We start from the raw sequence: 25643 nt of genomic DNA, 5'->3' as shown, positions 1-25643 counted from the left end.
CTTCTGTTCCAATCCGCTGTTCCAATCAGTCAAAAGCTCCAAAAGAGCCAGGTGAAACGGGCAGGGGCTTTACATAATTAGACTTAAGGTTCCCAAAGTAAAACCACATCCAGAAATCCAGGGCTCTCTCTTCACCATAAATGGATTCACTTCTTTTTTCCCTCTTGCAGGTCAGCCAGAGGCAAGGACGAAACAGCTTGTCAGTTTCTGAGTATGGAAACGACAAGCGTGGTAGGGAAGGATTGTTGAAAACCGGTGCATCTCCACTCTAACAAAGCCGAAGGCTTTTGCCCAGCTCCTGACATTTATTCTATTATAATAAAACGTTTTCTACACCCCGTTTAGAACACAGAATTTAGAGCAATTTATGAAGTACATCTATTGCAGAGGTCAAGGGGCACAAAGAGGGAACAGTATTGTCTCACTGAAGAGAATAGTCTTATGTCTTGTCTTCTTCTGCTCCTTACTTCCATATAAAAATCAGAAGCTACAAAAGTTTACAACATTTTTCAAGATAAGATTAATGTTCGTGATGTGTGATTCTGTTTCAACACTCCCAAGACCTGTCGAGCTTTGTCTTGCATGATCAGTTGGTCTTTGGAACCACCGCAAGCCACTGTTTTCCAAGCACTGGACATCTAAGGAAGAGAGAAAAAGCAAACAAACACTGTAGTAACACACTGGACAAGTGGGAACATTAGGGAAAGCTTCGTGATGCAGGTTTATAAATAGTAGGGGGCTGTGCACTACCTCAGTCCTGGAAACAGAAAAAGTAAGTACCAAGCAGTATTAAGAACAGAAAATCTAAAGTTGCTACAGTTAAGAAGCATCCTATCACTGTAGGCAAGATAATTTACAAGTAAGGATCCTAACCCAGCTAAAGGCAATGATGGGGGTGGGGAAAAAATTCAAAACTGAAAATTTTCTGGAAAACGTCCGGGTAATTTTCCAAGGATGTTTTTTCATTTCTAAGCGAGAATGTTTTTGGGTGATTATCCCTAACAGAATACATACATATCATTGAAATGTCTCAGTGAGAAATAATAAGTAGTGAAAACAAAACTGAAGGTGCCCCCAACTGTTGAAATAAATGAGTAGTTGTCAGCATATCATGCAGTTTGGGGGTTGTTAAAATGTATTAATTATTGGGTTCGGACAACACAATAACCAATGGTGGGTTAACGGTGGATTAAATAGCCAAAAATTGGTTATTGTGTTAACTGTTGACACTTTTTCAAACCAGTTGGCTATTCAGCTGAAATGACCAACGCAAATAACTAACGCTGTGCAGTGTTAACTATTTGAACAATCATTGGTTATCGTGTTGTGTGTCAGGCACCATTGAATATTTTGTTGCACACAGTTGGTTATTTTCAGCGACTATAGAGTCCCCTGGCAAGAGCGACCAAAGCGGAGGCTGCTGCTCTAGTTCAGCTGGCAGAACTCATAATGGTTGATGGGATACTAATAGTCAACTCGGCTCTGGCCCTAATCCACATCACGGTCAATTATAATCACGTTGTGTGGGGAGTAGCCCCTAGATAATCAACCGTGGAGTTGCCTGTTAACCCACCATTGACTATTGCATTGCCCAAACGTGCTCAGTGTGTCAATGTTTTCAGTGCCTATGATTTTCTCTTAAATTTTAACAATACAAGGGAAGTACATGCTATTGTCTTTACATTTTACAAGTATTCCAATAAAAATGTCTACATAATATAACTTTAAATCACATTAAGTGCACTTTAATTCCCCCCTCAAATATTTCTGGTCAAATACTTGTGTAAATGGGACAAAAAAAAAAACATAGGGTACAATTTTTTTTTAGTTTTGTTGTTTCCTAAATACAAATAAAATAAACATGCTAAATTTGATCATTCTCTAGGGCATCAGAACATTTCCCAAAGAAAACTGAGAATTTTCCAGTACAAATTACTTTATGCAAATAACTTCCATAGGAACAGTGTTCATTTCAAAATTTTCTGAAAATCCCACATCACTAGTAACAGATATAAAACAAGTCAAAATTTGGGGATCTGGTCAGGGTGCTTTGAAATACTGTCATCTTCTGACAAAGTCAGATATGTGCCTCGTAAATAGTTTCTCTCTGAACAGGGCAGCACAAAAGATAAACATTAAATGTTCTGCATAAAACATGGTCAGGATTTTGAGGATCATCTTCTCTAATGGTATACAGTCAGCCTACCTGATGGTTTTAGTGTTTGCTTTGCTTTGTAAACTTTAGAAGAGATTTTGTTTCAGTTTTGTACATTGTATGTTGTTTGCCGTATTACAAGTTAAAACTTTTAGTTGACTTGTTTTTGCAATGGCCAATGACACTAGCAAATAAATGATAATGACAGACTGAGAACAACCATACTATTTAAACATGTGTTTCCATAGCAACTGCCCATATCCAATTATGTAACATTTCCAGGTTTTAGAAGATGGGTGTTGCCACTAAGCAGAGTGACAATGTACTGGAGCGGCTCGGAAACCAAATTTGTGAGATGCACAAGGGGAAAAACAAACAAATAGCACATCAAAGTATTTGTAGGATATCGACATGAATTGTTAGAATGGAAGACGGGGTTTTTTATGCAGTTGATTTATAGGACACTGGCAAAGATTATATTGGTCATATATTGGTCATTGAACTATCTGGGAAACTCTTACCAACTAGTAGGATGGAAAAGTTAACTGTCACAACCCGTTCACAAATTTAAATATAGATCTTAAGAACATAAGAAGTGCCCTGATGCTGGATCAGACCGAGTGTCCATCTAGTCCAGCACTCTGTTCACACAGTGGCCAACCAGCTGTCAACAAGGAACCAACAAAGCAGGACATGGTCCTCCCACCCATGTTCCCCAGCAACTGGTGCACATAGGCTTATTGCCTTGGATACTGGAGGTAGCACATAACCATCAGGGCTAGTAGCCATTGATAGCCTTCGCCTCCAGGAATTTATCCCACCTCTTTTTAAAGCCATCCAAATAGGTGGCCATCACTACATCTTGTGGTTGAGAATTCCATAGTTTAACTATGCGCTGTGTGAAGAAGTACTTCCTTTTATTTGTCTTGAATCTCCCACCAATCAGCTTCATGGGATGACACCAGGTTCTAGTATTTTGAAAGAGGGAGAAAAATGTCTCTCAATCTTCTAACAATGAACAACCTGTAACAACGGTGCCTAGCTCTTGAGTAGGGCACGACATCTGCAAATGTAGAGCTAGCAGCTTTTAGTATTATAAGCCTATCAAACCCCCACAACCATGGCATCTAGGAAGTTTTCACAACAGATTATGCTTACCAGAGCAGGCGGCCTGTATTTGCTTTGGATTCTCCTGGAAGATGAGACCTTCTCTGCCTTCACGTGCACAAACCCTCTGTTGAGCAAGCTGTTGTCATGCTTGCTGCTGGACAAAGAAACGTTTAGGGACTGCGAAAGGAAGTTCACAGACTGCAATCAACAAAAAAGAAAAGCAATAGTTACAACAGAAGGTATCACTCAGAGTACGACCATGGAACCAATTCCCTAGGGAGGGTGTGGGCTCTCCCACACTATAGGCCTTCAAGAGGCAGCTGGATAACCATCTATCAGGGATGCTTTAAAGTGGATTCCCGCATTGAGAAGGGGGTTGGACTTGATGGCCTTACAGACACCTTCCAACACTACTATTCTATGATTCCATTATTTCCTCCCAAATCCTCTTTTTTTAAGGAAGAGAGTACTAAAAAGCAAGTAGCTAACGTAATCATCACAGGTCTCTTATCTTTCAATCATTTTTTAAGGAAGAGAGTGCTAAAAAGCAAGCAGCTAATGTAATCATCACAGGTCTCTTATCTTTCAATCATGGGGTAAGCTTTCCAGACAAAAAGAATAAGCCTTGATACCCTTATCCATCAGTCTCCATGAATAAGTTACTCTGTAACTATTACTGTGCAGTAATGAAAAGGACCACACTTGTGGCATTCCTCCTCAGTCATAGTCATGGAGTGCCAGTGGCAAGGAAGTTAGGCAACATGGCTGATGGATAAGGGTATCAGGGTTATTGTTCTGAGCACTGCAAAAAGGAATAATTAGAAACAAGGATCTCTTTCTCTAGAGAGTTTACCTCAGAGGTGGGCAACTTGTGGCACTCCAGATGTTTTGGCTACAGTTCCCATGATTCCTCACCGTTTGCTATGCTGGCTAGGGCTGATGGGAGTTGTAGGCCAAAACATCTGGGGAGCCACAAGTTGCCCACCCCTGGCTTTAGCATTTCATTCTCATGATATCTGCCGGCATCCCTATTAAGTCTTAAGCACCCAGAAGAGGGCGAGAAATCCTTCAAGCAAGGGACATGTGTTGCAACAACATTTTAGGGAAAACGGCAAGTCTTTTGCCAGTCCTGAAAAGAACCCAAGTTCAAAGATGTTAAGCACTCATGGAGTTAAGGATATCTATTTTATGGAACAGGAATGTTTTGAGAGAGTGTGTGAGTGCACCCATTCATTTATGAATTACATTTATATCCCACCTTCCCTCCAAGGAACCCAAGGAACCCAGGATTCTCCACCTCCTCATTTTATCCTCACAACAACCCCGTGAGGTAGGTTAGGCTGAGAATCGGTGAATGGCCAAAGTCACGCAGTGAGCCTCAACCTGCATCTCCCAAGTCCCAATTCAACACTCTAGAACCACTGCAGCACAACAGCGTTTCAGGGGTATGGTGGTACAAGAACATACGAAGCTGCCTTTCAGCCGAGAACGTCCAGGACTATCTACACCAACTCAAAGCAGCTCTGTAAAGTCTCTGCTCGAGTATTTCCTCAGCCTTGCTGCATGATTTTCAACTTCGGGTCTTCTGCATTCAAAGCATGGTTCTGCCTCTCAACTATGAGGCTTAGATCCACAGCTGGGGTGACACCACGAGGACATCCTTGGGCCAAACTAAACAAGACACAGGAGTAGCTAGCCAACTCCCCCCACCTTACTGAACTGCAGCTGCAGGGTGGGCTGCAATTTAAATTAAGAGCAATGGCAATAGGGAAGGGGTTGCTTCCAGAATAATGGGCTCAAGTTACAGGAAGCCAGATTCCCGTTGGACATCAGGGAAAACTTCCTGACTGTTAGAGCAGTACGACAATGGAACCAGTTACCTAAGGAGGTTGTGGGCTCTCCAACACTAGAGGCCTTCAAGAGGCAGCTGGACAACCATCTGTCAGGGATGCTTTAAGGTGGATTCCTGCATTGAGCAGGGGGTGGACTCGATGGCCTTATAGGCCCCTCTACTATTCTATGCTTCTATGCTTCAACCCTTACCCTGTGGGCCATTCTGCTGACCAAGCCCTCCCAACAGCGGCTTTCCCATTTGCACAGGGGAGCAGGGAGATATTCATCCCAAAAACGTCTCACTGGGCAAGAGTTAACCATGAGGACCAGAAACTTATTTTTAAAAAGGGGAAAAAACACCTTCAGATTCTCAGGTGCCGAATCCTATGCCTTCACAGAAAAAACAAAAGAAAAAGGAAGTCCTGTAGAATGTAAATAGCTCACAAACCCGCTTCAAAAGAAAATAGAATAAGAACATCCAGCACATATGTCTATGAACTTAATATGCCTGGCAGGCTCTGATCCACCTGCTTAAGTCTATCCCCCAACTCTCCACCTGATCATGGCTCACCTGAGTTCTTTTGAAGCAAACAGGTTTGGCCATGGTGGAAACTGTCAGCTTCAAGTCTTCATCCATAATATCTAAGGCAAGGGATTTCCTGACCTTCTTCATGGGACTCCTGTGCATCTGGAAAGGTAAGAGAATATTTAGGTCTTAACAAGCAGTACAAGCTGAAGGCAAGGATTTGAGGATCAAGGTGCATCTCATACAAATTTTAAAAGGCAAGTCTCATACTGGCTGCATTCACACATAACTCTAAGTCATGCTTTGCATGAACTATGGTTTGTTGCTGGCAGATGGGGGAAGAAACCCTGGCTTGTTTTCCCTATTTCTCGTTCCTCTCCCACTCATTTTGCCCACCTTCAGACCAGTTTCATTTTTGTTGCGCTCCTCTGTTTTAGGTCAGACAGCAATGCAAACAAGCCAATGGTTCTGGGTTCAGACATCACAACAAGGTATGATTTAAACAAGCCACCACCAAACCATGGCTTCTATTGGTGGCTTGTAGCTGGTTAACAATCAATGGTTTGTTTACAGGGATAGGTTCAGACACAGCAACAACCCGGATTTCACCAAACTACACTCAAGGCTTAGTGTTATGATCAAATCAGACCACTGTGAAGGCTAAGCCACTTGGACACATTATGGAGAATGAGTTTATTTGAGCACAATTACTACAGATGTCTTCTACACTAACGTTGAGCACGGGAAGCTATTACAGTTATGGTATTAACAAAGACTACCTCAGCGGTTAAGGTGAACAGGCTGGCAGAGATACAATACTGGCTCAGCAGTGAGGACTTTGAGTTAAGATCAAATCAAACCAAACCAAACCAACCCTATCAGTACAAAGATGGCTAAAGCAGAGATTGCCAGCTCCAACATTTAATTCCTATGGACAAAATATGTCTTGGGCACCTGCACTAGTGCCCTAAACTCAGCAGGGATTGTTACAAACAGATGCTTTAAGTAACCTCGGGCTATTACTAAAGTCTCAATCCCAAGATGTTGCATCTTTAGCAAATTCTGACTTGAGAGCCATGTCAGCCTGTTACATCCAACACTAAAAAGTGCCTCATGGCACTGTAAGGACTGACAGATTTATTGTGGCATAAGTTTTTGTAGTCTAGACTAGAAAGCTGATGAATTGGGCTCTAGTCCACAAAAGCTTGTGCCACAATAAATCTGCTTGTTTTTAACAGATGCTACAAAATGCTTTTTGTCAACACTTTTAGCAAGCACTGTAGGGCATGGTTCCCAAACTATTTTCTGAGATTCCTCTGCCGATCTTCCCGCAAAAGATACAGCTGCACTCCCGACAACCCTGCCCACTGCCCCACAGGAACGGAATATGTGCCCTACAATTTGTGGGCAGGTTCCCAGCTTGTGGGACCTACTTTGTTGGGTTTTTTTACTGGAACCCTGAAACTCATCAACCAGAGACAGGAGAACCTAAAAGTGGTAGGGGTGGAGACAGCTGCAAAACAGTGTCTCAGCGGGCAAAGCAAATTACTGACAGCACCCTAGGGGCCTACAGTGAAATGACTTGCATATGCAAACACAAATCCACAGCCAACTGACTACAAACCAGGGATTCTAGCCGTCTAATTTTGGGGTGTTGGAAAACTTTTGTTGCTGCTTTTCTTATACAATTAGGAGTCAGAAAGCTTTGCTAATCTACTGCAAAATCATCCAATGATCTACCAGCAGTTCCTAATCTATCTTCTGCCTGCCCCTGCCCTAGATCACACTGCAGGATCCTCTACAACAGGAGTGGGCAACCTGCCGCCCTTGGCCTAATTTCAAAAGCCCCTTGCAAGAGCAATTTGATCCCTCCGAGAAAAGAGGCAAACCAAAAAAAGAGAGAAAAAGGATGGCCCGACCCACCAACATCATAAGGCTCCTGACAGATTAACCTGAAGGGAATGTGGCCTGGGACAGGAAAAAAAAAGGTCCCCTACACCTGCAACATACGGGCTTTCACAGACATGACAATATGGGAAGGACTCAATTAAGGTAGAGAGTTTGAAAACCACATTACTAGTTTTGAGTTCCGGCTCCAGAATTAATATTATACCCAAAACCATTCGTTTCAAGAGGAAAATGTAATGTGGACATTTTAAAGCTGGCATTACTCAAGAAAGAACACCACTCAGAATGGGTCAAACCCCTGCACCCTGTAATCATCTGCCACCCACTAATGTCCTGGGCAGATTCTGCATATTTCAAGCATTATGATGCTTTTGAAAAGGCCGAATATATACGTAATAGGAATGCTAAATGAGACACTTACGCCCTGCTTTCTCTTCTGTTTCTCTGGCTTCACGTCATCTTCTATGATGAGCTCAATACCCGTCTCGCTCCGCAGAACTTCTTTTAAATCCTCTTCCAGGTTAGGTGTTTGTGGCTGCCGTTAGTGATACAGGGGAGGAGAAAAACAAAGCAGGACATGGTGACGAGCAGAGCAGCTTCGATGGTATGGATTGGCAGCTCGGTGGCATCAGATACATATTCACTTCACCCTGAAGGAGCACTTCCGTCCATTTCCACAATGGCATCCTCACCCACCCATGAACAAAAGATTTGGAGGGAGTGGGTAGGGGGTGGCAGGAGGGCTCCCCAGAAACGTTGGGGGTCCTGATGAAGCTAGAAACTAACAGGTGACTTAGACATGGCCTCTACCATGGGCAGCGACCGCTTTGACACTTTAGAACAGGGTGGGCAACCAGCAGCCCTCCACCTAATTTCAAAAGCCTTCTGCAAGCAAGCCCTTCAAACCTCGGGCAAGTGCAATCAGTCCTTTTCCCAGTGGCAGAAACAGTATGGAAAAGAGGTGGCCCTGCCCACTTCTGGCTCCAGCCCCGCCCACTGCCAGCATGCAGTCCCTGACAAATTACCCCTTTGGGAATGTGGCCCTTGAAAGAAAAACGGTTCCCCACTATGTGCCGAAACATACAGCAGGGGTGCAGAACCTTTGGCCCAGTGTCCAAATCCAGTCTTCCGGGGGTCCCCAGAAAGCCCTTCCCTTGGCTACTGAACATTTGGTAGTTTCTGGCTTTTATTCAGTCCCCACCCCCATTCTAAAAATAGCTATCCTAAAGCTTAGTTACTGGCAGTATGTGCTTTTAGCTAAAATATGCTGGCATCTATGGTCTTGTCTTTTGGAGGAGGGAGGGACATTGGCCCCATCCACCTCTGGAATGCAGCCCGCAAGGGCATCTCAGAAATGGAATTCAGCTCTTGGGCTGGTTCTGCACCCCTGGCATAAAGCGAGGCAGTCTTCCCCCAATGTGGTGCCCTACATTATATATATTTGGACTACAACTCCCATCACCCTCAGCCAGAATCAGGGGCAATGGGTGTTGTAGCCCAAAACATCTGGAGGGTATGATGTTAGGGAAGGCTACACTGAGGCATGGATCAAGCACCAACTCTGATAGCATGCACGCACACTAATACACAGGACAAGAGCCTTTACAACATCAGAGCAACTGCATGGATTACTATCATAGTGATCCATGCAGTGGTTAACTGTCTGTTTTTGTTTGTATTTTATGCTTTTTATGGTTTTAAATTTTGTATATTTGTTTTTAATGTTCACTGTTTTTAACTTTTGTAAACTGCCCAGAGAGCTTTGGCTATGGGGTGGTATATAAATGATGATGATGATGATGATGATGATGATGATAATAATAATAATAATACAGAACGACAAACAAGGCTTTGGGGCTGTTCACACAACATGCTAACCCACACTCAGTGGGTGAGTGTGGGTTGTTTTGAACTGCGGGTTATGTTGTTCGAACGTAGTCAGGGTGGTTTGTTAACCACCCTGACCAAGCCAACAGCAAACCAAGGTGGCTTGTTTGAGAAAAATAAGCCATGCTGCATGGTTAACAAGCCATTCTGGCTGCATTAGACAACACGCTGACCCACAGTTCAAAACAATCCATACTCATGGGTTAGCATCTTGCCTGAATAGCCCCACTCTGTTGAAACTGGCCCTTAGTTGGCAGGATTTGGGGTTGTAGAGACTCTCAAGGCACTCTCTTCTCAGCACTAATGCTTTCCCAAGAATACCTACAAGCTCAAGCTCAAGGGGAAAGCCAACATGTAGTTTTGAGGAAAGAATTATGGCTGAAAATTGCAATAGCCTGAGAACTATAGGAAAATCAGCAACCTCAGACTATTTATCTTCCACATTAAGGACAAAAAGGTAGAAAGCTAAAGGCTTCATAACTTCATTTCATTGTTTGATAAAGCATTCAAGAAAAGATATCTAAAAATAGGGAAACCACATGAATCCATAGCAGAGAAAAAGAAAATAAAACAGCATTATTCTTTTGGTTTGTTGGAAGGTCACAATGAAACTAAGTTACATAGCATTTGGGATGTATTTTGTTAATATATATTAAAGAAAACATTATTCAGCGAAGCATAAAGCCATCAGATAGGCCAATACAAATGACATGTTTATTCCAATGGAGAATACCTAGTATTAACATAACCCCAGGCCCTTCTTTCAGTTTGTATATGAAGGATCAGTTCATTTGAGCAACATGTTTAGCCTGGAAAAGAAAAGATTGACATGATAGCACTCTTCAAATATTTGAAAGGCTGTCAAAGGAGGGCCAAGATCCCTTCTCGATCATCCCTGAGTGCAGGACACAAACTAATGAGCTCAAGTTACAGGAAGCCAGATTCCAGCTGGACATCAGGAAAAACTTCCTGACTGTTAGAGCAGTACGACAATGGAACCAGTTACCTAGGGAGGTTGTGGGCTCTCCCACACTAGCGCCTTCAAGAGGCAGCTGGATAACCATCTATCAGGTATGCTTTAAGGTAGATTCCTGCGATAAGCAGGGGGTTGGACTCGATGACCTTATAGGCCCCTTCCAACTCAACTATTCTATGGTTCTATAAGGAAATCTCTGATGAATACTGGGATATTGCTTAAATCTTTCTAGTGTCCATCCTTGAGGTGTTCTAGGAGATCACAACACTGGAAGCATAATAAAACACAGCATAAGAAGGATTCCTGAAATAACTGAAAACATACCAAAGGCCTCATGGGTCCATACTTCTCTAGCGCATTCTTGAAAGGTGTGGGCGTATGAGGTGTGTTGTCTGCTGTGTATTTCTGATCAGGTGTCACAAACCTGGAATGGCAAAAGAGGGGAAAGAGTTCTGGATTTGCAGCACATGGTTGGATTCAGATGAACGGCTGAAGTAATGAAGCCACCATAGGGCAGTTTTGCTTGGGGCAGAGAGAAAGAGAGCATTGGGAATACTCTTAGTTGTCACAGAACCCCTATTCGCTCATTTCCCTCCACATATTTACTTTATACCTGGAGGGGGCAAGGTTACACCTGCTAGCCCTGCCCCCAACACCCTGCTGGCCTCATCCCCCAATGTCCGCATGTTAAGAACATCTGTAAAGGGGAGCTTCTATATGTACATACTCATGTCAATGGGAACCCCTGGATCACACAGGGATCCTGATGCTCTGAGCATTTCTATGTGGTGAAAGCTATCAATGGCTACTAGCCCTGATGGTTGTGTGCTATCTCCAGTATTCGAGGCAGTAAGCCTGTGTGCGCCAGTTGCTGGGGAACATGGGTGGGAGGGTGCTGTTGCACCATGTCTTGCTTTGTTGGTCCTTGTTCGATGGCTGGTTGGCCACTGTGTGAACAGAGTGCTGGACTAGATGGACCCTTGGTCTGATCCAGCATGGCACTTCTCATGTTCTTATGCGTACAGCTGCAGGCACATACGTTCTGCTTTACCCTCACACTGCCAAAAGGAATTATGTTAGGCCCTCTATGTCAGGAATTATGTGAAATTGGAGGTATAGCCAGCAGACATCATCCCACTACTCTTATGGGCATAGAGTAAATGCATGGAGGTCAACAAATGGCTAGAAAATTGAAAAAAGCAGAAGGAGATGAGCATCCAAAGCCGGTCACAAAGGAGAAAAATATGTTCTCAGGATGCAAAATAGTCACCGGTAGATGCATACAGGAGACAATCTTTTGGCTGGAAGAAACCCTACAGACATTTCTTTTCTAAGAGAAGGCCTCAAAATAAGGAACAGGTCGAAACACATTGGGGCTTTTTGTGAATAAACTATTTTGCATCCTGAGAATGTGTTTCTCTCCTTTGTGACCTAGAAAAGTGATAGAACTGCAGTTCACACATCCCACCCCCTTTCCTGGAATCCCTTTGTAATGTGGGACAACTCAAGAGTCAACAGATTGCGGCTGCAATGCGGGATGTGACAGAGCATTCACATGAACCATCACCACACCAAGCAAAAATCATCCAGTGGCCAGTGAAGTGGATTTTCTGGAAAATTTCGCAATGGCGTAAACAGAGTATAAATCAATTTAATAGGTTTATTTCACCACTACTTAGTAAACAAAACTAAAAAAGTATCTCATGCTACGTCCCAAGGGCCATAGATATTTGAACTGAAATACTTTGATTGATTAGGGCAAAAATTAAATAAAGCACACCGTGCAATCCTATACTGTGCACTCCTATACCTATCTACCCAGAAGTCCCAATGACTTCAAAAGGGCCTACTCCCAAGTAAACAGGTGTAGCATTGCAGCCATCATGTAGTTTAAATGTTATATCCAAACAAATTAAAAGATTTATGTGGAAGTTACTTTAATAGGAATTCTTGTAAAAATGTAAAGATAATAGCAGATACTTCCATTACAATGTTTACAGTTAAGGAAATAAACCAAAGGCACTGAAAACTGTCGGCATACTAATTTTAGCACATGCAAAGAACTGTACATACCATGGCTGTTTACTCAATTTTAAGGAACAATCATGTTTACAAATGGGCAATTTTCTGTGGAATAATTAAGCACCGGAAAATTTTCCAAGAAGTTTTCCAATTCATGTCACTGCCAGTGGCCACATCAGCTCTTGCTGGAATCCATCGTACATAGTAGTAATTCACTAACATTCCCTTACACACTTCCCAGTTTCTTAACAAGTGAAATTTCAATTGTTTTTGCTTCAAGCCTCCATTCAAATGCAACACCCATCATTCCCAAACAAGTAACCCAATAAAATTACCAGCGTACATAAAAATGCAAAAGCGTTTAACAATGCCTGAACACCAACTAGAGGAGGGATCTTAAAATCTCTCCTTGTTCTCCTATAGCTAAATCCCAATTTGCCCTTAGGCCACACATCACCCCTGGAATCAATTCTTTCATACCACTACAAACCTTTGGCTACCAGAAATACTGGATGCAGAGAGAAAAGAAGGTTTCTCTCCCCAATGACCTCAAGTCCCAAAAGGACTTGCAGAAGCAACAGCCTACAAGTACATTTTCATTCAAAGAGTAGTAACAACATCCTCAGTGATGGGCTAGGTACCTGAATAGTTCAATCCAGTGCAAAGAAGGGCCTTACATTTGCCACTACTACCCTGGAATAACTCTAAAGGTATGGAAGGGAAGAGCTGTTGATGATACATTACTCTATCCCATTCTTTCTTGTAGAAGTGTCAGTCCGGCTTAGAATGGGATCACAGTGATTTCTCATCTACATTCATGCCACCTTAGCTTGACTACTACTACTATAGGATTAGGTGTGCTCACACCCACCACTAGGCCCAGACGTATCACACTGAAATCCAGACCTTCCTGACTGCAGGATACAAGGTAAAGTGAGAACAATGGGAAGAAAAGAAGACTTACGCAGAGTTTTTCTGGAGCAACGGTGTCTTGTCTCTGTGTAGTGGGGTTGTCACTATCACTTTTTGGCTGCACACAGGCGTGGAAGTTAAGGAGGGGTTCTCAAGATCAAGAGTGTCTTGTTTGGTCCAAAAATTCAGGAACTGCCAAATCAAGTGAAGAAATAATAAAAACGCGGCACCACACATAAGGCAGAAGAAAGCTCTCAAAGGAGTTTGGTTAATTTTGTTGGATTAAGAAATGGATTTGGTTTTTAAGAACTTTTGATACAAGATGACAACACAGAAAGACCACAATCATTTTCCAAGAGAAAAAGGCCATTTTAGGGAACAATCCTATGCATGTTTAGACAGAAGTCCTACAACTCCCAGCATTCCCCAGCCAGCAATGAATATGCCTAAATATGCATTGGATTGGGCAGTGTCAGTCATTTCTAGAGCTTCAGGGTTGAGTAGTCTTCATAGATCATGTGTGCACTGTGGAGGATGCCTTACAGAGCTTCCTGTCCCCTCTCGTAAATGCTGGAGTCTTCCTTCCTCAAGAGGCAGAACTAGGGATGGGTCGAAAATCCGCAGGGACCTGAGAGCTTGCCAGACGCCCTGCGCTCGGCCCTCTCGGGCCCTGCAGAACACGCCCAGTGGATTTTCAGACATGGCTTTTTAACAAAGCCTTTGATGGCTACATTCATCAAGCCTGCAAATAATTTTAATTGGTTTTACTGTTTTTAAATTCTATACTGGTTTTAGCTTATTAATGGTTAAATGTGTTTTCAGCTGCGTATGTTTATTGTTTATATTGTTTGTATGATTTTATCTATGTGCCAACCTGAGATCCTTGCAATACAGGGCGGAATACAAATGTTCTAATAATAAAGAAAGAAATGGTCCCTTGCAGCAGTGGTCCTGTTGGGCGTGGCGAAATTCCATTAGTCCTCCTCCCCGCCCCACAATGGAGGTCTTAAAGGCTTTCCCCACACACACACACACCCATTATGCTTGAACACCTAAAACCTCTCCACTCTAATGGCAGCTGCCATGGGAGTGAAAGGGAAAACCCTTCTCCTCCCCCACCCCCAGGCGCCCATTGGTGCCTGAAAAGGTCTCTTAAGAGCCCCTTTCAGGCACCAATGGGTGCAGCCGGGGGGGCGGGGAGCAGGAAAGCACACTAGTTATCTCAGCCGAATAACCAACAGACAGACAACACATTAACCAACCATTGACTATTTAACCCACCATTGACTATTGGTTATCATGTCGTCCAAACCCAGTCAGGCTTTAAGAAAGCACATTCTTAAATATCCTTTGTCTATGTTAAGTTATCAGTACCAGCATGAAATACCTGGGCCCCTTTATATCTTTGAATTATGGTTTCTGTCAGGGCCAAGGAAGGCTAGATCACTGAACAGCACTTTCTTTTTCTAGGCAGGCATTCCAAGAGACCAATAAGAAACTCATACTGAAAGACACCTCCTCAAGAGTAAGCGGAATGCCCAGAGGGGCAGCCCACAGAGCTCTTTTCACACTGGCTGAGTGTGTGCAGATTCCCAGATCTGAGGTCAGAGCCCTGCCTCTGACTTTGGATCCAGGAATCCTATGCCCACCCACCCCAGATGCTTTCTAGCGGCCATTGGATTGTTCCTCCCAATGTAGTAGTAATAGAGGAGCAACTTCCATGACTTTAAAAAAAAACATAATTGAAAAACAGGCTCTAATGCAATTTTGTAAATATACCAAGGAATGTACAAGAACTGTGCTTGTGCTCACAAAATAGATGAACAAGCCCCGTTCACAGATGCAAGGAGGAAAATGTGTTCTCCAAAAATGTTTGCAAATTGTCAAGCATGTGGTCAGATTCCAAAAATATGCAATTTTTTATCGAACGAACAGTTCACAATTGTTCCCTTTAGTCTACAGGTGAAGTTGTGCAACTTTGGAAAATACACAACTGTTTGTGCTATTTTCCCGTTCAATGCCCACAATTTTTGTCATTCATACGAATTGAACGGAGATTGAAATGATTGCGGCAAACGAGATGAGAAGATCGTGGAACTGATGTTCAGAGAATCTGGACGAATGCAAACATCACTTGTTCACCCATCTCTTATTCATATTGACTTCCACAACCCAAGTAAGCAGTTCCCTCATGTAAAAACAGGGTGGGCTGCAGCTAGCCACAAAAATGGATGACATCACAAGAATATAAGAAGGCGATTTGCCACAAGATAAAATATGGTACATGGAAGTAGTCACAGTGCCCACACGTGAGTCACCTGGCACCTACTCACCTGGGAAGGGGAGAACGGCAGTGTCTTAACAGGGGTGCTCTTGACAGGGGTGCTCTTGACAGGGGTCATGCTGTTACAGTAGTCCAGGAAGGAGAGACTAGTGCTGGTGCCACCCTCTGAAACCGGTGAGAGACTGATCTTCCTCTTTTTCTGACGCTTCAGTACGGAAGGTGGGGTGCCGAAGCTCATGTCCGTGCGCGGGGAGATGGGGATGAGCTCGCCCTTGCTGCCTTTGCTCAGATCCGAAATGGTGTGGCCATCCAAACGGTACTCTGTCACGTTCTGCGAGGAGGAGTAGGGCTTGATGGATGTTTGCCTATCCGGGCTGTTGCTATTACTTGCAGACAGGTCATCGGGCAGGTCAAACTGAGACAGATCACACCAACCATCCGGGTCCTGCCAGAACAAGAAAATTGAGAAATAGTCTGAGACAACGGTAAAACTGTAGTGACACAGTACGGGGAAGAGGTGGAAGAATAACTCAGGACCAATACTTAAACTGAATTATGATATATTAAATGCACAGCTCAGTTGTAGAATCACTTTTCTTCCTATATAACGAGAGGTGGGCAACTTCTTTTGACCTATAACTCTCATCACCTCTAGCCAGCATAGCCAAAGATGGGAGATGATGGGATTTGTGACCCTCCAGATGTTTTGGCCTAAAATTTGCAGACCCCAGCTGGATATTATCTTGCTTATATTATTGGGCTTCACCCTCAAGCAACTCCTCTTCAAAGGGAATGACTACAACAGTGGGGTTGGTATAGGTCTAAATTTTCCTATACACAAACACCATAATTGCCTAAGCACCATGAATCACACATCCTAGAATGGAGATCTGCGACTAATATTTGACTAAAATTTGGATACAGTAAACATACTCTGGATGAAGCTTGCCAGCTACCACATTCACATTAAGACAAAGTTTTCACAGATATGTCGCACTTTACTGTGAGATTGTATTCATTCACAACATACTGAACTGGAAGCTATCGGGGTCCCCAAACTGTTTGGGTCAGTGGGCACATTTGGAATTTTGAGAGTGTTTGAGGGCGCTTTCACAAAACATCTGCCTAGGAGGCAGGAGCACTCTAACATTCATAAAATGGCTGCCATGGTGGCCACGGCTGGTCGCAAAACATCCATTTCACGGAAGAAAAATTGGTCAGATTAAGAAAAAGAAAAGTAACTTGCCCCGGAACCTAATTACATAGAAAATGTAGGGGCTGAGCTCCAAAACACAAATAAAGATGACACCAGAGGGCAACACCTTGCCTGAAGCATACCAACCTCCCAGTTTAAAGAAGAAGAACATTTGAAAATAAAATAAGAATCAGGAGAGGCAGACAGCCTGGCAAACACCAAAAGAGGTATCCCTGGGCACCACTCTGGAGACACAAGAGTTAGCCCCTTAAATCACACAGTGTTCAAAATACTGGGGAGGGGAGAGGTACAGTGCATATGGTTTGTTTTTCTTCCAGTTTTCAACATATACTGATGTCTAGACTCTCAGCCAAGAAAACAAAACCCCATAGTAAGCTATTGGGCAGGGGGAGGGGGGTCCGGGGAGATGGAATTCCAAGGATTTTGACAATTCCCTGCAGACGAAGAATCCCTGAGGATAAGCACAGCCCAGATGCAAACTCCCCACCCTTGACTTTGGTCTGGCAATGTACACCAATCTGCCTCTTACAGATTCGATCATGTCCAGAGCTTCTGTAATGGCTGGGACTGCGGTGGTGCACAAGTAGCTGCCTGCTTCAACCACCCATGTGTATGCGGAGGAGCCTTCCTCCAGAGCACTGTCGGGTGCCGTGCTTCCTGGTGCTCCCTGGATATGCTCTTCTGCCAGGCTTTCGGCGAGTTGCTCCGAAGGTAGCATTTGCAAGCCAACCGGCTCTTCGTCTGTGGCTTCCTCCTCTTTGATGTCCAAGGCCTGAACAGGCCAGTTGGTTAAAAAGGTTTGCTGTGAAAGGTGAAGGAGAATTCGCATCATTACCAAGCAACGACAAAAGCCATGTCTCAGCTGCAGCCAAAGAGCATCAAGGTTGCAAAAACTAGGTACCAGAATCAGGAGGGAAAGGCCCAAACTACTTGACAGGACTAAATCAAGGCTTGTGTAAACTTCATTCAAATCCTGCACAAAGAAATGCACAAAGGAACAACCTGTTTCGAAACCAGAAAATAAATTGGTTCCTTCCTCTAAGCCTGCTGCTAAATGAAATCTTGCTTGCTCAGAACTCACACCCCTTGCCTTTTTCACTTCCCTGTTAAGCTAACAAGTCCCATCATGCCCAGATTGCATGGCCCTTGTCCAGTCTGGCTGGGGATGACTGGAGATGTAGTACAACACATCTGGAGGGTGCCACATTGAGGAAGGCTGAGTTGGATTACACAAAGCAAACTGTGTCTCACGATGCGGAAGAGTTGAGCAGTTACGGAGAACACCGTCCAGCATGCCTTTCCTTATCAGCCTTCCTTCAGCCACTGTTTGACCCACTGAATTAAAGTGGTTTCACAAAAATAAATTACACAAATGCAAAAATGAAATTTGCAACCTCATGCATATACAGGCAGATTAATTTAAGATTACATTGAGTATTGTGACATTTACTCACCTGGAAGTCTGGGGCTGGGGTGGGGGGAACCTTACTATTTTACAGTGTTACAAGAACTAAGTTTCCTTGGTTGTGGGCAGACAGAGAATTGTTTGGCAGTACCTGGTTTTCACCTTCCAGGGCAGTTTGGCTTTCTTTGCCTTCCACTTCCACCAGCAAATAGAGGGGCTTTGGTTCTTTGGTTTCACTAAGAAAGCCTCCTATGTCCACCTTCCTTTTAATCGTGGAATTCCAGTGGTTCTTCACAGCATTGTCAGTCCTGTAAAAATAGACAGCGGAATGTGTGCATGCATGCACGAACGGCCAATCACCACAGGAGAAGCAGCCTGGCATTCCCCTGTTCAACTGAGCCAGCCCATTTTCATTCAGAACAAATCAAGAGGCCTTCATACCGAGGAAGGAGCTTACCTCCCCGGCAGCAACTTTGCAATCTCAGCCCATCGGTTCCCCAGAACCTTGTGTGCCTCGCAGATGATACGGTCTTCCACCTCTGTCCATGATGACTTCTTCACCTCGGGGTTCAAGTGGTTGTGCCAGCGTTCCCGACACTGCTTTCCCAGCCGGCCTTTCAGGTGCTTGGCTATGAGCGTCCATTGCTTTGTGCCATATTTTTTCACCAGTTCAATGACCTTGCATCAGAAATAAGACGGACGGTTACAAAATATTCTCTTGCCTGTAGTTTGTTTGTCCTTTGCATTCACTGATGTTAAGGATGCACCGATAAAAGTTATTGAGAACTCCCAATTTCCTTAAATGCAAGCAATCAGGATTAGATGTCTGGATCCTCCATTGTCCCACCCTTCATATGAGCATCCATGCCAGTGTGATGCAGATGACAGTCACACATTGTAGAACAAAGTCAAACAAAAATGCAATTAGGACGACTTCTCAAGCTAGTCCACCCAGCCTATGGAGAAGGCATGAAGATCAGACCAGGGCTATAGCGACTTTGGCAATGTATATCTGCTCAAATCTATGAATGCTGCGAGAATCCGACTAGGTCCAGGAGTCAGGCGGAAACCCACCCACCCCGCATCTGCCCCTTCCCTGAACTAGTCAGGCGCTCCCAACATGAGCGTGGACCCCATGTGCCGAAATCACACGCTTCCCCTTCCAGCGTCAATGGTGGCCACCGTTGATGCAACAGGGGAATTGCGCAATTTTGGGAAACTCTGTAAATTGCACCCTTCCATTTGCACCTTTGCCCTTGCATCAGTGGGGCCTTTAAGGCCGCCATTGGCATGGGGAGAGGGAAGTGTGCAATTTAGAGGCTCCCAAAATCGCACAATTCCCCGTGTTGTGTCAATGGTGGCCGCCATTGAGGCAAGAAGGGGGAGTGCCTGATTTCAGAGCATGGGCTCACACCGCCTGGTGCACAGGGGCAGGCAGCAGGGGGGCACTGGCGAGTTCGCTCACGTCTACTCAAGTCTGTCCTATTTCTGATCTAGAAACGGCCTGTTATCAAAAGCTTTTCCAACAACTTTTCTCTCTAGCTCTATCAATATAACATAACTATGACACATGTTAGAAGAGAGAGATCATGGTAGTAGGCTCTATTCCCAATGTACACATGATCAATTCAATGTCTGCCTGGAGTCTGTGCATGGACAACTGCACGCGAAGGGCTCTCTCCGTAAAATCGAGCTCCTTGGAAAAGCAGCGTTTCCAATTAGGTGGAGTGCATAGTTGCATGTGTGTAGACTCTGCATAGCAGTCTAAATATAGTGGTTACAGTTGTAGAGATAACCCAGCATAAGGCTCTGTGCATTTTTTCACAGGGATACTTAAGAAACAAGTCAGCAGTAACTTGGGAACCTTTTCCTTAGACAAAATTGACCCTGCATTTCATAAGCAAAGAAAAGCAGCAAACATTGATAGATCTTTAGAACAACACGAACAAAGCCAGTGATAGTTTGGGACCTACAACCAGTCTTCCTGATGGTTTTAAACTAGGAAATCATTGTTCTCACTGTAATTTTTCTTTTAACTTGAGCCTTGTCATGGTGGAATAACATACAGACATTCCACCATCACTCAGACCTAAAGAAGGATTCTACCTGCAAGACAGAGTCCATTAATAACACACAGAGGATGGAATTCCTGTTCCTACAACAATAAAAGTCAACACTGGGAAATAACTTACCTTTTGATCTTCCTGTTTAGTCCAAGGACCTTTAACAAGGACAGGATTTAACACCCTTAGCCAGCGGTATTGGCATTGCTGTTCAGTGCGGTTCTATAAGCAAATTTAAATAGATACACATTAGAGGAAAGATTGCTAGGGCAAGCATAAAAAGAAACACACAGAAAGAGAATGCAACCTTATTTAGCTAGCAGCTTGATTTTGTTAACTTTGCCTTCTATTTGTCTCTACTAAAAATAATAAAAAACAACAACCAAGACTGGAGGAAAACCTTCCACTCTGCTGAAAAGTTCCACTTACAGGAAAATGGCTCGCTAGGAACTTCCAGTCATGTCCAAACTGTGTCACCAGTGAATTCAGCAGCTCATCCTGCAAAGAGCAACGCGGTCAGCCGTTCACACATAAAGAACACAGGTCACAACATGCTGTTTGGAAAGTGCTTCCCTCATACTCCAATGACATATTTCAGAAACAAGAGGGTAAGTCAGTAGTTTGTGGCACTGTGACAGCAGAGACTATATATAGCATGCCAAAAGGCTTGAACCACTGGCTTCTTTCATCACCTAACATGACATTTCAGCTATCCCTATGTGTCACCCAACAAACTGAGTTGCTAGCTTAAAACCACCCAGAGAACTTTGGATATGGATGGTATGGAAATAATAATAATAATAATAATAACAATAAGTATTTTATTGACCCTGTTTAGCTGACACACTAAGCCATGATGTTTAAGCATTTTGAACTAAATCTAATGGCTTAGCATGTTGGGTGAACCATTCCTAACCATGGCGGCTGCATAACCACAGTTTAAACACACTCACTAACCATTTAGTGCAAAAGGGTTAGCAACCTAACCATGGCTTTGTATTTATTTATTTTATTTATTTATTTATTACATTTTTATACCGCCCAATAGCCGAAGCTCTCTGGGCGGTTCACAAAAATTAAAACCACAGTAAAACACCCAACAGGTTAAAACACAATTACGAAATACAGTATAAAAAGCGCAACCAGGATAAAACCACGCAGCAAAATTGATATAAGGTTAAAATACAGAGTTAAAACAGTATAATTTAAATTTAAGTTAAAATTAAGTGTTAAAATACTGAGTGAATAAAAAGGTCTTCAGCTGGCGACGAAAGCAGTACAGTGTAGGCGCCAGGCGGACCTGTATGTCGCTGAACAGGCCCAATATACTATGCAGCAGCAACAGGGGCTGGTGCATCAAGATACTTTTCCTTTAATCATTTGGCCAAGTCTGGTTTGCGTATATTCAGCAATCTGAAATGCAATACTTAAGCACAGAACTTCACATCCTGAGATTAACTGGGCTTGTTTGCTTTTAAAAGCAAGTTCCTAGTCCTCATTGCTGTACAAATTCGGAAAGCCTGTCCCATTCCCATTTTATTGATTTCTTGCAGTTCTGTCATGCAGTTCCTGTAGGGATTTCTCAGAGCAGCTCATCCTGTATATCCCGAGAGAGTTTTCCATCCAGCTCCAGCCTGGCATCCCATAGCCACTATAACTCCATTTTGCTCTTCCTGATCTATACATGGCATACCTCTTCCCGGGACCACTTGACTTTGCATCGGTTATCCCGTCGTTCAGGTATATCTGAATCCAAATAATGCAGATCATCTTGCTCTTCACTATTGCAAACAAGGTTTAAAGCAGGAGAGAGAAAATTTGTTACTCTGGTACTGCCAAGCAGTACTTTATCCATTGGTCCAGTATTCCAGTTTAGCAGAAACAGTTTGGTCAAATTTTCAGCTACCACCACCCCATCCTGTAATAACTCACAGATGAGAAACTAGTCTATACATCAGAATTCATTTAAAGTGTGGGGTGGGGTTATAACCGTACGAGAAACACTTTAACCTCCTTGTTTATAAATTTAGAAGGATAGCTGAAGTGTACTGGGGGTCAACTAAGCCAGGCTAAGAGCTCCATCCTATGCATTTTTAGACAGGAAAAAATGTCCTACAACTCCCAGCATTCCCAGAGAACATGGCTGGCCCATGCTGAGAGTTGTAAAACTTTTTCTCTGTTTAAATATTCATAGGATTGCACCCTAAGCAATCTTGAATATATACCTGTGCTACTCTGTGATTCTAAGCATGTGCACTCCTAAGTAAAATATCCAGTAGCAAGTATGCTCAGGATTGATTGCAGCCTTAGATGGGAAAATGATGTAAGAAACAAGGAGGAACCATTTGCAAGAACAGTGGCTGCCCTCAGCTTGGGAATTCTCTCCCTTTGGAGACTCGCCAAAGCCCATGCCTGCACATCTTCCCGTACAAGCCATTTTTTATTCCAACTGGCTTTTGGTAGCCAGCAATAGGGTAAAATGATTAACTTAGGCTTTGTCCAAAGTGCTTGGGACAGGGTGGGATATAAAACCCATTAAAACAAATAACATTCACATACAAGCCTCACCAGCTAGGAATGGTGGGGGCGGGGAGTCACCTTATCCCTCACCCAATTAGAATATGAATAGACTCCAGGAATATTTCATTCACTGTGGGTTTCAAACAGAACCCTGTTCAGCATTTCGGTAGGAAGGAGGTTTAGCTCATAGGCAGGCCTTCGGAAGTCTATGCAGTCTTTAACACATCATTACAGTTTGGATGGAGGACACAGCCTTCTTAGCAGTGCCTTAACAAAAAATACCTCATGCTTTTAAAAGGTTTCTCACCCACCCACCCCCGGTCATACACACCACCCTGTAATCAGAATCTGCCTGCCCCAATTCAGCAATATAATCTCCACCATTCCATTTTAATGTTTGTCAATGGTACCAAAAGGCATTCTGCAAGACTGGGGGAGGGGGGAGGGGGAGAGAAATCTGTAATATAAAAATGATCCCATTCCTAACCGTGGCCCACAAATGCAGATGCTTAATCGACCCCCCACCCCACCCCTTTGCAGAAACACCCGATTCATGCAAAATAAATCCACCACTAAGGGGAAAGGGAGGCAAAGCGCTTCCTTTCAGCCTCCCTCCCCCCACCCACCGCTTGGCGCAAAAAGCAGTAGGTTCCTCTCCCCGCCCTGACATTTCACGCGGGCCATTTTAAGCACCTTAAAGAGATCCCCCTTTCAGCTAACAGCAGTTTGCCCGAACAAAATGAATCATCTATGGAATTATTGCAGATGCCCCTTCCCCGGTATGATCCACTAATGTGGGGGACGGGGCAACAAATCGGAGGCAGCGCTGGTCCCTTGGGGAGTGGGGTGGGGGGAGACTGGCTTCCGAAAAAAAAAATGGAATATACTCCCAATATTCCAAGCAAAACTAAAATGCATTTGGGTCAAGGGCAACACTTGACACACACACACACACCAATGCTTGCAATCAACTCACCAGCGAACCTTGCGGGACATCCTGTCCTTCCCTGTATTAAAAGAAAAGAATCAGAAGAATGAAATAAACCTCCAAGAGAACGTAGAGGCTGCTAGATCTTGCTGTGGCTGCAAGAGCAGCAGCGCCGGCAATGCTGGGGACGATGCTGCCTAAAAGACCCCCATGAAGAGCGCGCGGAGCCGCGGTGGTGCAGCTGCAAGCCCGCTCGCGCCCGCCCGGGACACCAAAAGGCACTTTCCTATCTCGCGCCAACTCCACCCCAGCCAGCCACCTTTTCCGGCGTCATGACGTTGCCGACGCGAGAGTGACGATAAACACAGCATGATTGGGAGGGAGGAGGAGGAGGAAGACGGGAAAAGCGAGGAAAGTGGCGCGCGCGGGCAAGTCGTAATTTTGTATCTAGAATTAGTACCGAAATAAAATGAGAGAAAGTGAACAAAACACCCCGGATCTATGTAAAAGAAACAAGGCTTCCCAAAGGACCAGCAAGCAGCACGGCCATGCATTCAACAAAAAATTGACTTCTCCCCCCAAATTTGCCCTATTAGCCATTTTTGAAGGAAAAATAAAAAAGTGGCCCATAAAGAACTCCTTACTTTCATGTGTGTTGCTGCTAGAAGGATAATAGCATCTTCATGGAACAAAGAACAATCAGCATCCCATACTATATGGAGAAATAAACTCTGGTCTCTGGCTATGATGGAAAAGCCAACAAAACAGGTTAAGTAGTATAGAGCTGAGACATATATTGATAATTTCTATGGTATCTGGGAGTCATTTATTAATTATGCTAATATTAATAAGGACATTATTATATCTCCATCAACCCACGGAACATGCTGGAAAGATCTACTAGGATAAGAGTTTGGGGGGGGGGATTGTTTTGATATATTTTCCTCTAGCTCTGAATATAAACATTTACAATCAGTCCACTGTGTCACCTGATTAATTTGATTTGATGCTGATTGTGTGATTAAGGATATCCCATGTTTGATTATCGTGTTAAGTTTGATGTGATTGGATGTTACATCTTTTTGTTATAAGTGTAAAATCCAATTTTAAAAATTTGTGTAAAATTAAGGACTTCAAACGGGAAGAATTAGTTTCCCTTTATTTTAATAGGGGGAATTGTACCTTAAAATAATAATTGCCTTCCTCCCAAAGAACGCATTTATGAAACTACAGTTATTTATAAAACTCTGCCTCTTTTTTGTTTGTTTTTCCAAAGACTATGCAGTCATAGTTTTCTTTCATAAGCTCACTTATCACATTGCTGAAAAATGCAACTTTGTTACCAAGAAGTAAAGACTCTGGGAGATAACATTTCGCAGGTTATTACATTTTTATCTGGCTTTGCCTCCAATGGGTGCCTGGTGTCCTGTTCCCTCCTACTGCCCATCCTGACAACAATCCTGTGAAGTAGGTGAGCCTGAGATAAATTGGCTGTCCAGGGTTAGGGTTAGTTGATTGGTCATTTGGATCTGCACAACTCCCAACTTTGAAATCCAACACTCCAACCATTACACCACATTGCCTGTCTCATACTGTCACAATATTTTTTCTAGATACTAGGGTTTCAATCTTTTGTTCTAGCAAGACTCCTGCCTCTTTCCCTATTATATAAGAAGCAGAAAAACTCCCCACAACCCATCATTGTACAGCTCCGTGCTAGGAATTATTGCCTGTCACTGAGATGTTAAAAAACTGAGGAGCCCTGCTGGGGGGAAAAGGTGGCAACCCTAAGTGATAACACACTTATCGGGCAGCCACTTATTCAGAGTGAATTATCTGTGCTAAAATGTGGTACTGGATATTTATTTATTACATTTCCATATCACCCAATTGCTGAA

The 25643-nt window shown here is 43.5% G+C and overlaps 1 protein-coding gene across 1 annotated transcript; it reads right to left on the bottom strand.

Moving 5' to 3' along the window:
• Positions 1-249: 249 nt before the first annotated feature.
• On the bottom strand, positions 250-23816 carry MYBL2 (MYB proto-oncogene like 2). The gene is made up of 14 exons (XM_063145421.1): positions 23794-23816; positions 21991-22078; positions 20727-20795; positions 20427-20519; positions 18692-18912; positions 18386-18542; positions 17359-17631; positions 15663-16058; positions 13382-13521; positions 10720-10819; positions 7954-8067; positions 5670-5786; positions 3314-3463; positions 250-638 (listed from the first exon to the last, which is right to left on the bottom strand). Exons 1-14 carry the CDS (start codon positions 23811-23813, stop codon positions 510-512), a joined length of 2067 nt encoding a protein of 688 aa, XP_063001491.1. The 5' UTR covers positions 23814-23816; the 3' UTR covers positions 250-509.
• Positions 23817-25643: the final 1827 nt, after the last annotated feature.

The sequence above is a fragment of the Elgaria multicarinata genome, chromosome 1, assembly GCF_023053635.1.
Source record: "Elgaria multicarinata webbii isolate HBS135686 ecotype San Diego chromosome 1, rElgMul1.1.pri, whole genome shotgun sequence".
Taxonomy (NCBI): Eukaryota; Metazoa; Chordata; class Lepidosauria; order Squamata; family Anguidae; genus Elgaria; species Elgaria multicarinata.
The sequence above is the reverse complement of the archived record's forward strand: the minus strand, read 5'-3'. Positions and strand labels throughout refer to the sequence as shown.